This window comes from Scyliorhinus canicula, chromosome 8 (genome assembly GCF_902713615.1).
Source record: "Scyliorhinus canicula chromosome 8, sScyCan1.1, whole genome shotgun sequence".
Taxonomy (NCBI): domain Eukaryota; kingdom Metazoa; phylum Chordata; class Chondrichthyes; order Carcharhiniformes; family Scyliorhinidae; genus Scyliorhinus; species Scyliorhinus canicula.
Genome location: NC_052153.1, coordinates 55,468,024 through 55,481,526, shown reverse-complemented (window position 1 = coordinate 55,481,526; position 13,503 = coordinate 55,468,024). Strand labels below are relative to the sequence as shown.

The 13,503-nt window shown below is 46.5% G+C and overlaps 1 protein-coding gene across 1 annotated transcript in view; it reads left to right on the top strand.

Annotated features, from left to right (window-relative positions):
• hacd4 (3-hydroxyacyl-CoA dehydratase 4) overlaps positions 1 to 13,292 on the top strand; it is a 95,661-nt gene extending 82,369 nt beyond the window's left edge. Inside the window, exons 5-7 of the mRNA XM_038804630.1 lie at positions 3,976 to 4,082; positions 9,247 to 9,378; positions 11,104 to 13,292. Coding sequence (XP_038660558.1) covers positions 3,976 to 4,082; positions 9,247 to 9,378; positions 11,104 to 11,186 — 322 coding nt within the window. The 3' untranslated portion in view covers positions 11,187 to 13,292. The remainder of the gene's footprint in view (positions 1 to 3,975; positions 4,083 to 9,246; positions 9,379 to 11,103) is intronic.
• The last annotated feature ends 211 nt before the right edge of the window (positions 13,293 to 13,503 follow it).

Sequence of the window (13,503 nt, the reverse complement as noted above, 5' to 3'; positions counted from 1 at the left end):
GGACGAGGAGGTATGTGGGCGGGTCCGGAGGTGTATAGAGGGGTATTTGGAAACTAATGACAATGGGGAGGTGCAGGTGGGGGTGGTCTGGGAGGCGCTGAAGGCGGTGGTTAGGGGGGAACTGATCTATATTAGGGCACACAGGGAGAGGCGGGAGAAAAGGGAGAGGGAGAGGTTGGTGGAAGAAATGGTAAGGGTGGACAGGAGGTACGCGGAGGTCCCGGAAGAAGGGCCTTTGAGGAAGCGTCGTAGTCTCCAAGCGGAGTTCGATATATTGACCACCAGGAAAGCGGAGGCGCAGTGGAGGAGGGCGCAAGGGGCGGTATATGAGTACGGGGAGAAGGCGAGTCAGATGCTGGCCCACCAGCTCCGGAAGCGGGAAGCGGCGAGGGAGATAGGGGGAGTTAGGGACGGAGGAGGGAATCTGGTGCGGAGTGCAAGGGGCATTAACGGAGTGTTCAGGACCTTTTATGAGGAGTTATACTGGTCAGTGTCCCCTGGGGAGGAGGGTGGAATGGACCACTTTTTGGACAAGCTGGAGTTCCCGAGAGTAGGGGAGGAGCAGACGGAGGGTCTGGGGGCGCCAGTAGAGCTGGAGGAGCTGGCCAATGCGATGGGGAGTATGCAGTCAGGGAAGGCACCGGGACCTGATGGGTTCCCGGTTGAATTTTATGAGAAGTTTTTAGACCTGTTGGGCCCGCTGTTAGTGAGGACCTTGAATGAGGCAAGGGAGGGGGGGGCCTTGCCCCCGAAGATGTCCAGGGCATTAATTTCATTGATTTTGAAGTGAGATAAGGACCCCCTCCAGTGTGGGTCTTACAGGCTGATCTCGCTCCTTAATGTGGATGCGAAACTGCTGGCCAGGAAACTGGCCAGGAGGGTGGAGGAGGTGGTCCCGAAGGTTATTAACGAGGACCAAACGGTTTTTGTGAAGGGGAGGCAGTTGAACGTCAATGTGCGGAGGTTTCTCAACGTCATAATGATGCCGGCGGTGGACGGAGAGGCGGAGATTGTGGCATCGATGGAGGCGGAGAAAGCCTTTGACAGGGTGGAGTGGAGCTACCTGTGGGAGGTATTGAGGAGGTTTGGTGAGGGATTTATTAGGTGGGTGAGGCTGTTGTATAATGCTCCGGTGGCGAGCGTGGTGACGAACAGGAGGAGGTCGGAGGACTTTCGGTTGTACCGGGGGACGAGGCAGGGGTGTTTCTTGTCTCCCCTGCTGTTCGTGTTGGTGATCGAGCCCCTGGCCATTGCACTGAGGGAATCGAGGAACTGGAGGGGGATTGTGCAGGGGGGGGGGGGGGCACCGGCTGTTGTTGCACACGGACGATTTATTGTTGTACGTTGCAGATCCGGCGGGGGGATGCCGGAGGTGATGAGGATGCTCGGGGTGTTTGGAGACAGAGTGAGCTGTTCGTGGTGCATATGGGGGACCAGGAGAAAGAGATAGGGGAGCTTCTGCTGAAAAGGGCAGAGAGGAGCTTCAGATACCTGGGGGTCCAGATAGCCAGGAGCTGGGGGGGCCCTGCATAGGTTAAACTTTACGAAGCTGGTGGAGCAGATGGAGGAGGAGTTCAGGAGGTGGGATGTGTTGCCACTCTCCCTAGCGTGCAGAGTCCAGTCGGTTAAGATGATGGTGCTCCCGAGGTTTCTGTTCCTCTTCCAGTGTTTACCCATCATGATCCCGAAGGCTTTCTTTAGGAGGGTCAGCAGGAGTATTACAGGGTTTGTGTGGGCGCGGAAGACCCCGAGGGTGAGGAGGGTATTTCTGGAGCGAGGTAGGGAAGTGGGTGGATTGGCGCTGCCCAACCTGTGTGGGTATTACTGGGCTGCGAACGTGGCAATGATTCGGAGGTGGGTAATGGAGGGGGAGGGGGCTGCATGGAAGAGGATGGAGGCGGCGTCCTATGTGGGCACGAGCTTAGAGGTGCTGGTGACGGCGCCGTTGCCGCTTGCCCTGGCAAGGTACTCTACGAGTCCGGTAGAGGTGGTTACCCTCAAAATCTGGGGGCAGTGGTGGCAGCATAGGGGGGAAGTGAAGGCCTCAGTTTGGTCCCCGATATGGGGAAACCACCGATTTGTACCAGGGAAGATAGATGGAGGGTTTTTGAGCTGGCACAGGGCAGGTATCAGGTGGATGGGGGACCTCTTCCTTGACCGGAAGTTTGCGACCTTAGAGGAGTTGGAGTTAAAGTGGGGTCTCCTCCCTGGGAATACCTTCAGGTATATGCAGATTAGGGCGTTTGTTAGGTGGCAGGTGGCGGAGTCTCCACTGTTGCCGCCAAGGGGGGTTCAGGATAGGGTGCTCTCGGGTACGTGGGTCGGCGAGGGCAGGATCTCGGCAATTTATCAGGTGATGCAGGAGGAGGAGGAGGCCTCGGTGGAAGAGCTGAAAGCAAAGTGGGAGGAGGAGCTGGGAGAGGAGATAGATGAGGGGACATGGGCGGACGCCCTGGGGAGGGTGAATTCCTCCTCCTCTTGCGCACGGCTTAGTCTAATCCAACTAAAGGTGCTGCATAGGGTGCATATGACTGGGACAGGTGTGGCAGGTGTTCGGGGAGCCTAGCGAATCACACCCACATGTTTTGGGCATGTCCGGTGTGGGAGGGCTTTTGGAAGGGGGTGGCAGGGACCTTGTCAAGGGTGGTTGGCTCCAGGGTGGAACCGGGCTGGGGCTCGCAATTTTTGGGGCCGCATCGGAGCCGGGAGTGCAGGAGGCGAAAGAGGCCGGCATTCTGGCCTTTGCGTCTCTAGTAGCCCAGCACAGGATTCTTTTACAGTGGAGGGACGCGAAGCCCCCGAGCACGGAATCCTGGATCAGCGACATGGCTGGGTTCATCAAACTGGAGAGGGTCAAGTTTGCCCTGAGGGGGTCGGTGCAGAGGTTCTTCCGGCAGTGGCAGCCTTTTCTTGATTTCCTGGCGTTAGAGGGTGGTTAACTTCAGCAGCAACCTGGGGGGAGGGGATTGGGTGGGGGGGGGGTTTACGGGTTTGTTACAGGGGTTCGTTTTCATTGTTCTATGCCTATTTCTTTTTCTTGTTAATTTATTGTTTTTGTATTTGGAGAGGGGGTTACTGTTTTTCTTTGTTGTGATAAAATTTGTTGTTGCAAATTTGAATAAAAATTATTTTTTTTAAAAAGTGAAGCAGGACATGCCCTTTTTTTTTTACAGCACAAGCTGCCGTAAACCAGGTCAGTCAGACCTTGGGCGGTTTGGGATGTCGGTTGTGGAGGGGTTCGGGTTGGCACTGCGGTGGGGATGGGACAGGCCTGCAGGGGGGGTAATGCGTTTCTTGGCAATTGCCATCCAAACCTTACCTGTGAAGCTCTGAGAGCGGTTCCCCAGTGTATCTTTGGAATATCACCTCCTCCCCTTACCCCCACCCCAATCTAATGCTGCAAAGCTTGAACGTTCCGGCTCACATGTTTCAACAAGATCAGCTCCCATTCTTTTAAACTGCGATGAGTGTAGGCAAAAACTGCTCAACCTTTCTTCATAAGACAAACCCTTCATCCCAGGAATTAGCCGAGTGAACCTTCTCTGAACTGCTTCCAATGTAAGTATGTCCCTCATTAAGTAGGTTGACCAAAACTGTACACAATACTCTCGGTGTGCTCTCACCAATGCCCTGTGCAGTTGTCACAAGACTTCCACACTTATACACTGTCCCCCTTACAATAAAGGCTAATATTCCATTTGCCTTCCTGAGTACTTGCTGTACCTGCATGCTGACTATCTGTGATTCATGTGCAAGGGCATCCTGGTCCTGCTGTAATATATCTGATGACTTTTTATAACTCTCATGGATTCATTCCATGATATGTAAAAAGCATTTCAGACTAGGTGACAGCGTGGCTTCCTAATACAAAAAACACCCCGAAACCTCAATATTTTTTTCTGTGAAATTGAAACTACAGATGGTTTGTAATTAAATGAGCTGCCTCTAACACTGTAACGCCATCATCAATTACAGGTACCCGTATCGCATGTTGTCAGTCATTGGAACTGATTTGTATATTTTGTCATGGATTCATCATTGCCTTTGGATACCGCTTTCCCCTTCAATAATGGTGACAGAAGGTATGTTTGCTCACTCACCATATTACCTTTCTTAAACCTCGGTAATGATGTTTCACAGAATTTATTTATGCTCTTCTCAATTCTTTATCAATTATCTTCTATTTTTTCCCCACCCTTTTATCTCCCACTATAATCTCTCTGCAACAATGACCTTGTCTCAAGGTAGGTTAGAGGCATGCTCTCAAGCCCTTACCACCAGGGCTTGGTTATAAGCCTCAAACAATACAGTGTCGAATTCTCGTCTCCTCATATGGTCATTAATATTGAAGCTTTGGAAAAGGTGGCGAGGACTGCCACAAAATTAATTCCTAGTTGAAATGCAAATAGGCACAAAAAGCTGTGACTCCATACGTTAGAGAAGCATAGACTTGGAGCTGATTTAATTGAAGTTTAAAGGATAATGAAGGGACTAGATAGTGTTTATGGAGACCAGTTGTGTGAACTGAGGACTGGGGCCACAGTTTTAATATGTAAGGTTAGAAATAGCCTTGATGTTAGGAGTTTCAGATTTTCCTGCAGAACTGTGGCCTTGGAGAATAGGATGCCCGCTCATCTGGTAGGCTGGCCTTCCAGCTGGTTTTATGCAGGATGGTCTAGTTTTCTATTGGCCAGTCCCTTTATGTCTGGTATTTTTATTTTGGGGTCACGCACAATGCAAATGGTCACTGCCCTGAATAGGATTGTCCCTGTGCCATCGCGCTGCCACAGTGATGCACTGCCAGGGGCCTGTGCTCGTGCTTTCTCAGTCAGCCTGGCACAGCATATTTGGTCACCTGCTGCAGAGACGCAGTCCCAGACTGTGTTGCAGGCCGGCAAAGGGAGTTTAGGGAGTTTAGGGAGTTTTCTATAGGCCACCTAATAGTTCTAGGGATGTAGAGGAAAGGATGGCGAAGATGATTCTGGAAAAGAGCGAAAGTAACAGGGTAGTTGTTATGGGAGACTTTAACTTTCCAAATATTGACTGGAAAAGATATAGTTCGAGTACATTAGATGGGTCATTCTTTGTACAATGTGTGCAGGAGGGTTTCCTGACACAATATGTTGACAGGCCAACAAGAGGCGAGGCCACATTGGATTTGGTTTTGGGTAATGAACCAGGCCAGGTGTTAGATCTGGAGGTAGGTGAGCACTTTGGAAACAGTGACCACAATTCGGTGACCTTTACGTTAGTGATGGAAAGGGATAAGTATACCCCGCAGGGCAAGAGTTATAGCTGGGGGAAGGGCAATTATGATGCCATTAGACCTGACTTAGGATGTGTTGGTTGGAGAAGTAGGCTGCAAGGGTTGGGCACACTGGATATGTGGAGCTTGTTCAAGGAACAGCTATTGCATGTTCTTGATAAGTACGTACCAGTCAGGCAGGGAGGAAGGGGTCGAGCGAGGGAACCGTGGTTTACCAAAGAAGTGGTATCTCTTGTTAAGAGGAAGAAGGAGGCCTATGTGAAGATGAGGCGTGAAGTTTCAGTTGGGGCGCTTGATAGTTACAAGGAAGCGAGGAAGGATCTAAAGAGAGAGCTGAGACGAGCAAGGAGGGGACATGAGAAGTCTTTGGCAGGTAGGATCAAGGAAAACCCAAAAGCTTTCTATAGGTATGTCAGGAATAAAAGAATGACTAGGGTAAGAGTAGGGCCAGTCAAGGACAGTGGTGGGAAGTTGTGTGTGGAGGCTGAGGAGATAAGCGAGATACTAAATGAATACTTTTCGTCAGTATTCACTCAAGAAAAAGATAATATTGTGGAGGAGAATGCTGAGACCCAGGCTATTAGAATAGATGGCATTGAGGTGCGTAGGGAAGAAGTGTTGGCAATTCTGGACAAGGTGAAAATAGATAAGTCCCCGGGGCCGGATGGGATTTATCCTAGAATTCTCTGGGAAGCCAGGGAAGAGATTGCTGAGCCTTTGGCTTTGATTTTTAGGTCATCATTGGCTACAGGAATAGTGCCAGAGGACTGGAGGATAGCAAATGTGGTCCCTTTGTTCAAGAAGGGGAGTAGAGATAACCCCGGTAACTATAGGCCGGTGAGCCTAACGTCTGTGGTGGGTAAAGTCTTGGAGAGGATTATAAAAGATACAATTTATAATCATCTAGATAGGAATAATATGATTAGGGACAGTCAGCATGGTTTTGTGAAGGGTAGGTCATGCCTCACAAACCTTATCGAGTTCTTTGAGAAGGTGACTGAACAGGTAGACGAGGGTAGAGCAGTTGATGTGGTGTATATGGATTTCAGTAAAGCGTTTGATAAGGTTCCCCACGGTCGGCTATTGCAGAAAATGCGGAGGCTGGGGATTGAGGGTGATTTAGAGATGTGGATCAGAAATTGGCTAGTTGAAAGAAGACAGAGTGGTAGTTGATGGGAAATGTTCAGAATGGAGTTCAGTTACGAGTGGCGTACCACAAGGATCTGTTCTGGGGCCGTTGCTGTTTGTCATTTTTATAAATGACCTAGAGGAGGGCGCAGAAGGATGGGTGAGTAAATTTGCAGACGACACTAAAGTCGGTGGAGTTGTAGACAGTGCGGAAGGATGTTGCAGGTTACAGAGGGACATAGATAAGCTGCAGAGCTGGGCTGAGAGGTGGCAAATGGAGTTTAATGTGGAGAAGTGTGAGGTGATTCACTTTGGAAAGAATAACAGAAATGCGGAATATTTGGCTAATGGTAAAATTCCTGGTAGTGTGGATGAGCAGAGGGATCTCGGTGTCCATGTACAGAGATCCCTGAAAGTTGCCACCCAGGTTGATAGGGTTGTGAAGATGGCCTATGGTGTGTTGGCCTTTATTGGTAGAGGGATTGAGTTCCGGAGCCATGAGGTCATGTTGCAGTTGTACAAAACTCTTGTACGGCCGCATTTGGAGTATTGCGTACAGTTCTGGTCGCCTCATTATAGGAAGGACGTGGAAGCTTTGGAACGGGTGCAGAGGAGATTTACCAGGATGTTGCATGGTATGGAGGGAAAATCTTATGAGGAAAGGCTGATGGACTTGAGGTTGTTTTCGTTAGAGAGAAGAAGGTTAAGAGGTGACTTAATAGAGGCATACAAAATGATCAGAGGGTTAGATAGGGTGGACAGCGAGAGCCTTCTCCCGCGGATGGAGGTGGCTAGCACGAGGGGACATAGCCTTAAATTGAGGGGTAATAGATATAGGACAGAGGTCAGAGGTGGGTTTTTTACGCAAAGAGTGGTGAGGCCGTGGAATGCCCTACCTGCAACAGTAGTGAACACGCCAACATTGAGGGCATTTAAAAATTTATTGGATAAGCATATGGATGATAAGGGCATAGTGTAGGTTAGATGGCCTTTAGATTTTTTCCATGTCGGTGCAACATCGAGGGCCGAAGGGCCTGTACTGCGCTGTATCGTTCTAAATACCAATGAGCTCACCTCACCGGTTCCGTCACCAAACTTGAAAAGTGACAGGCCACCGAGCACGGAGGCTCGCTATGGAATTACAGAAGTAGGGCATTAGAATTAATTCATCCCATTTTATACTGCGCAGTCTAGTTTTCAGCTGCTCTGGTGTCCACTATCCCTGAGCTATAGCAATGGTCACCCTACAATCTATCAACACTGAATGCCTCTAAGCTGGACCTGTTTCGAGGTAAGGCGTTTACGTTTACATCCACTGACTCATACAAGAATTGTCTTGTGTTAATCAGGGCTAGGGCGGTCTCATGGAGTAAATTCAAATGCCTGAGGGGGCTGAGGAAGAATTTCCATGTCTTTTTCTCTTAATTGGCCCATGTTTTAAGTCTGTTTTTTGCCTCACCCAAGAGATTGCTTAACTCTGGGTTGGGTGGAGACTGTATACTGGTAAAGCTGAAAATATGAGACAAGCCCCTCTGCTTCTCAGTGCTGCAAGTGGAGGAAGAAGCACGAACACTGAATAAATGCAGGCAGGGTTTTGAAAGAGTAAACCATCAAGTCTAATAGTATCTTTCTCTATCTAAACCCAGTTAAAAACGGAGCTTTTAATTCAATGGTGCAGCAGGAATTTGTGACTCATTATTGAGCAGCTTGTCTGCTGTCTGGACAAGAAACAAATCTCAAGCTGCAAGATATATTATCACACTGATAAGATTGGCTACCGCGAGTGCACCTATTTGCAATAAAGCTTGACAAATGTGATGTTGGTGGGAAAAATGACAAAGTTTTAAGACTTTGCAATACAGCTCCTTTTGGTTTTCTAACTAGCAAATTGATCTGAGAAAAGATATGGCAGATGATGTTGATGGTGTGACTTCCTTAATCATAGATACAAGCAGAGGGCGAGGTGACAACGTGAAGAGAATATATAGTAAATGAAATTGAACAAGTTACATTTTTATTACATTACGTTTACATCCAGTGACTGTATTTTCAGTGTTACTTTGCAGTTTGGCTTTCCACTTATTCGGCTGTGCTGCCCTGACCTGTCAACATGATTGCTTTTCAACCCTAGCTTCTGAGACATGCCCTCAGCTATACAAGCATGACAATTCAATTCTCCACAGTCTGGGCCTGTCAAATGAGACTTGTCATATTCAACAGTCCATTCAAAGCAGTTTTGTAGTGTGGATTTATTTTGACTGGAAACTGGGTGGAGTCTGTCACAACTCATTTGTGACTCTGAGTGACAAGACTTTCATCCTTTATCCCTGGCCAGGATCTGAACCGGAGTCTTAAAAGGTGAAAGGCATTTTTAAATACACGCGGTTGCTCAGTACCCATAATGTGCGATATGGAATTCATACAAATCCTTTAAACTTTTTTGTGCTCAATGCTCTAAATCAGATTACTGCACCAGCCCAGGGTGGGTCTCTATCTGATTTTTCTGGGGGCTCCCCTGTAGGGAAATACCGAGCCTCTACTTTGTATTTCTCTGGAGACATGACACAGATTTGTTCACCATGTGCAAGAGTGCAGGAATGAACCTGCATCTGACTACTCTGTGCTACAATGCATTGGGTTTCCCAAATCACCGAGCTATGCATTAACGAACATTTCTTATTTCTATGTCGTCAGAATAAACTGGGAAATTAAAAGCCCTAAAATTATGCTAAGTTTTGCGGTGCACAAATACCACAGCAGCCTTCAGTAAAGCAAAGCCATGTACTATCTGCTGTCTCCTCAATCAAGGTTTCAGTGTTTAAGTTACTAACAGACTCTTTCTTATTCCCCAGTAATTGCCATTTACCAGTCACTGCCATATTTTGAAATCCTGGGGACCTATTCCTTTCAGTTACCTGGACCTATTGCTGTGCCAATACATTTTCCATATTTACTGCAACTCTACTGTCTGATACTTGCTCTAGGTAAGTTGACATTCTTCCTGTATCTGATTTAAAATAAGTACGAAGGTAAATCAATAGCTCGAGGTAGCATAAGCATAGAATGATGGCACTCACGCACATTGTCTAACGGAATGTAGGTTGGCAACTCCACCTTTGCAGAAAGAGAGTTTACTGATCTTAATCTTGTGGGTGTTTCTGGATGGATGAGTCACACAGCTTTCTGCATCCATAATTATCTTGTGATCTGTGAACCAGGAGGAAACAAAAACTGATCAGAAATCAGGCACTTTCCTAGAGGTGAGGGTTTTGACCCAATTAAGTCATCCTTGTGCTGCCCTCATGCACTTCAGAGCAGTTGGCTCAAGAGCAGTACTGGCAGAAGAGTAGGGGCAGTTCTCTTGTCCATTGTCTTTGCTGGAAGGTTTGACCAGGGATCGCGTAGGAAAGAACTGGAGAAGGAAGAAAGTAAATTAAATGTAAAACTTTGGGTGATCGGTGTTTCATTCACAATAAAGTAATATATACTATGGTGAAGTAAACACATGGTGCACGTCATTTTTAATAACATATCACTCAGACATTTTTCCAAAGATGCGTGCCCCAGCAAAAATAATTAAGGGTGGAATTTAATGGAGCCCGCTAGAGCAGGCATGAGGGGGTGGGGGGACTGCTGGGAGAGTCATGCAGAAGTACTCACATTGGATTCCTGGTGAAAAAATGGAAATGAAAATTGTTTATTGTCACATGTAGGCTTCAAATGAAGTTACTGTGAAAAGCCCCTAGTCGCCACATTCCAGCGCCTGTTCGGAGAGGCTGGTACGGGAATTGAACCGTGCTGCTGGCTTGCCTTGGTCTGCTTTCAAAGCCAGCGATTTAGCCCTGTGCTAAACCAGCCCCAAGACTGGTGTCCGGTAAACTGGTGTCTAAACCAGACTGGTGTCTGGTAAACTGTCCTCAATTAATTTGAGGGTAAGAAGGGCCTATCGCAGGAATTCCACCCACTGGCAAATTCATTAATGAGTCAATTGAGTGCAATTATCCCTGAACACACCAGAATTTAGTGGTTTCTCGGGGATTAAATGTGACTCGCATGGCTCTCCCGTGTGTCCTGTAGGCCATCCATCAGACCTGGTCTGGTTTACTTGCAGCCTCATGGTGGTCCTGGGTTGTCAATCCCCAACTGAATAACCCAACATCAGGGAGGGGCACTTAAAGGCAACCCCCTGCTTTTGCCTGTAATCACTACCCTCCCTCCTTCCTCACGACCCTCTACCACACCCTTGTCACCTGTGTCCACGGATCCAGTGATGATCCTCAGGCCTTTGGAGTTTCCAGCAGCATGCACCATCGCTCCTGGTGGTGGAATTTCTGCTCCAGTGCAGGGCTCGGTTCCATGGAAGGCCTGAAACAGGTCAGCACTTAAATAGTGTCAGGCTACCCCCGTGGAAGTGCCGTGGAGTTCCCAACTTTTCTCCATCCAGTTGAAATCTATCAGATATCTATATACAAAGTACCTTGTGAAAACAATGCAAAAGACTGGATCTAATATGTAAATAACTGTTGATGTTAAATAACTGTTAAGACCAATAAAAATGCAGAATTATCTGCAATTCGGCTGTCGAGTTCTCCAAACTTCCTAAATATGTACATTGAATGGACACCAGCAGTGATGCCGCATTCATGCACTTTTCCCTGACCGTAGTTGTTGTAACTTTTTTTTAAATTGCTTTTTCCTGTTTAATTTAGGCCTGTACAGCAACTGCCGCCAATTCTATGAAGAGTTAGAACAGAACACAAGAAGATGCACGATGAAATCAAAACAAAACTAACAAATTCGAATCCCTGCCCGCGTTGTTCATCAGGATTGGAAAAAGCCACCGGAAATTTGGAGTCTGAGCTTGCTCAAAGGAACTCACAGAAACTCTTTCAGATCACCACCATACTAAATGTAACTGCAGTGCTCACTGCTCGTCAGTACTGCACGGAAATGGGCTGAATCGTAAACTAATCCCAAAATGGGTGGGTTGGTGCTTGGTCGAGAGGTTAAAAATTCCAAAAATCTGAAACAGGGATCGGTCCACCTCCACCCAACCTGCCCGCTGGCTGCTTTTATTAAATTGAGGGAAAGGACATGAAACCAATCCTTTCTGTGGAGGCGGGCTGGTCATTTATTATAATGCAGCTGGATTCAGGGTGTTTTGTGTGAGATCGGGTGCACTACTTGACAGTTTTGCTCCTTGGCCACGTCTCTGTTCAGTGAGGATTCGAGCCCCCCAATTCTCTTTGACGACTGTGCTTTACTGGCAGCTCCCAGCGCCCGGCCATGCCCAGTTGTGGGCTGGGTTTGCCGCAGGCCCCAATGAAAATATTCACATTTGAAGAGAGCATCGGGGCAGTGACACCGATGCCACCCCGAAGGCTGGGACCCGGAAATTACCCGGGTTCCCAAAGAGAAAATCAAACCCCAGCAGTCAGCCTCAGTAATCTGTCAGTCGCTGCTGAGACCCTGAGAATGGGACGTTTTGACTCTAACAACGACATCTAAAGGCGACAGCAACATCCCCATGAAGTTTGCAAATTAAATCTTCTTAAATTCACATAAATTGCCAAAATTGTGAATTGCATGGGAATAATTTGTTGTTTTAAAACTCTGCAGTCATTGCTCACCATAAGCATTTTGAGGTCCTAAGCTGTAATGGCATGTCATTGGAATGCCTGCTGCCTTTCTGTTGCAGAAATGATTGGTTTATTTTTCAACGTTATAAGTAAGCCTTGATAGTTGCTTATGTAACAGATGTGGATTAACATTCGATTCCAGTGAGGTGAATGGTAGGGATTTTATTAGTGCACAGCTGAACTGCATCTCTCTGTATTTGATCGAGTTACAATTGGTTAACTCAGCATTGGCATAATTTAGCTTCATTCCATTGAACATTTCCTGGTAAATTTATCCAGATTTCATTGTTCTCCAGACTGATTAAACAACTAACTTCTTTCGAACGCTTGCATGCCAAAAATGCAGGTTTAAAGTCCAGACTTGCATAAAATTTAAGAGGCTCAATTGCCAGGTGTCACTTTGCCAGGAGTGATGGAGTGAAACGATTCAGGGGAAAAGGTCCATTAATCTTCATTCTTAAAAAAGCACACCTTGATTAATTGATTAATTTTGAGTTGGGCTGCAGGTAACTGAAATTCCAAGACTAAACTGGCTCATTCTATCATGGTAGAAGGTAGCACGAGGATAGGAAAGCAACAGAAATACAGATCTTGCAGTGGATTTGCAACTGCTGTTCTTGAGGCAGAGAATTGCAGTTGAGGCTCCAATTAGTTGAACTATACATTGCTTGGCGGCTTCTTGGCTAGAAATGTAACTGTCTTGTTGAGACATGAGCTCTCTGTGTCGGACTTCATACATGAACACAGCGCAGTTCCCTTCTAATAGTTGGATATTTCAATATCTAGAAAGGTTAGTTGGGGACAGATGGGGGAGGCGAGGCAGGGCGGGCAGGGGTAGGGATGTGAATCCCCCTGGTGTAACATTTAAATTGGGTCCAGAAAAGTGCTCGGGAGATTCAAGGTTGAGCACCAAACTGGCCTTACGCTCTAAGCTATCATATCTTAATTAAATGTTAAACAGTTTCATTAATTGTTATTCATAGTGCACTATTATAAACCTCTGGCACAAGTACAATAGTGCATCAATGAAAACTATTCAGTTAAACAAATCTAAAGGCAATGGAAGGTTTCTGGCTATTTTTTTCTTAATTATCACTACACACTAACACAAATGTGTGTTTAGTGTTAGCCAATCGTAATTTTCATTAAAGATCAATATATAATGTCTACTCAAAGCAGTAACTCTATATTACATTGTATTGGATTTTTAACCATGATAAAATGGAAATCAGTAAATAAAATCAGCTTGTAATATTGAACTTTTTGGAAAGATTTGTCATATATATGTGTGTGTATATATATATATATATATATATATATATGTATATATAAATATATATAAAATACTGTTACGATCCCAGTTGACATAATAGGACATGACAGGAAGCCCCCAGAATGGAACCCTGGCTCAAAAGACGATAGAAATTTATTTTGTTTTTATAAAACGTGGAGGAACAGAGTAACAGGACC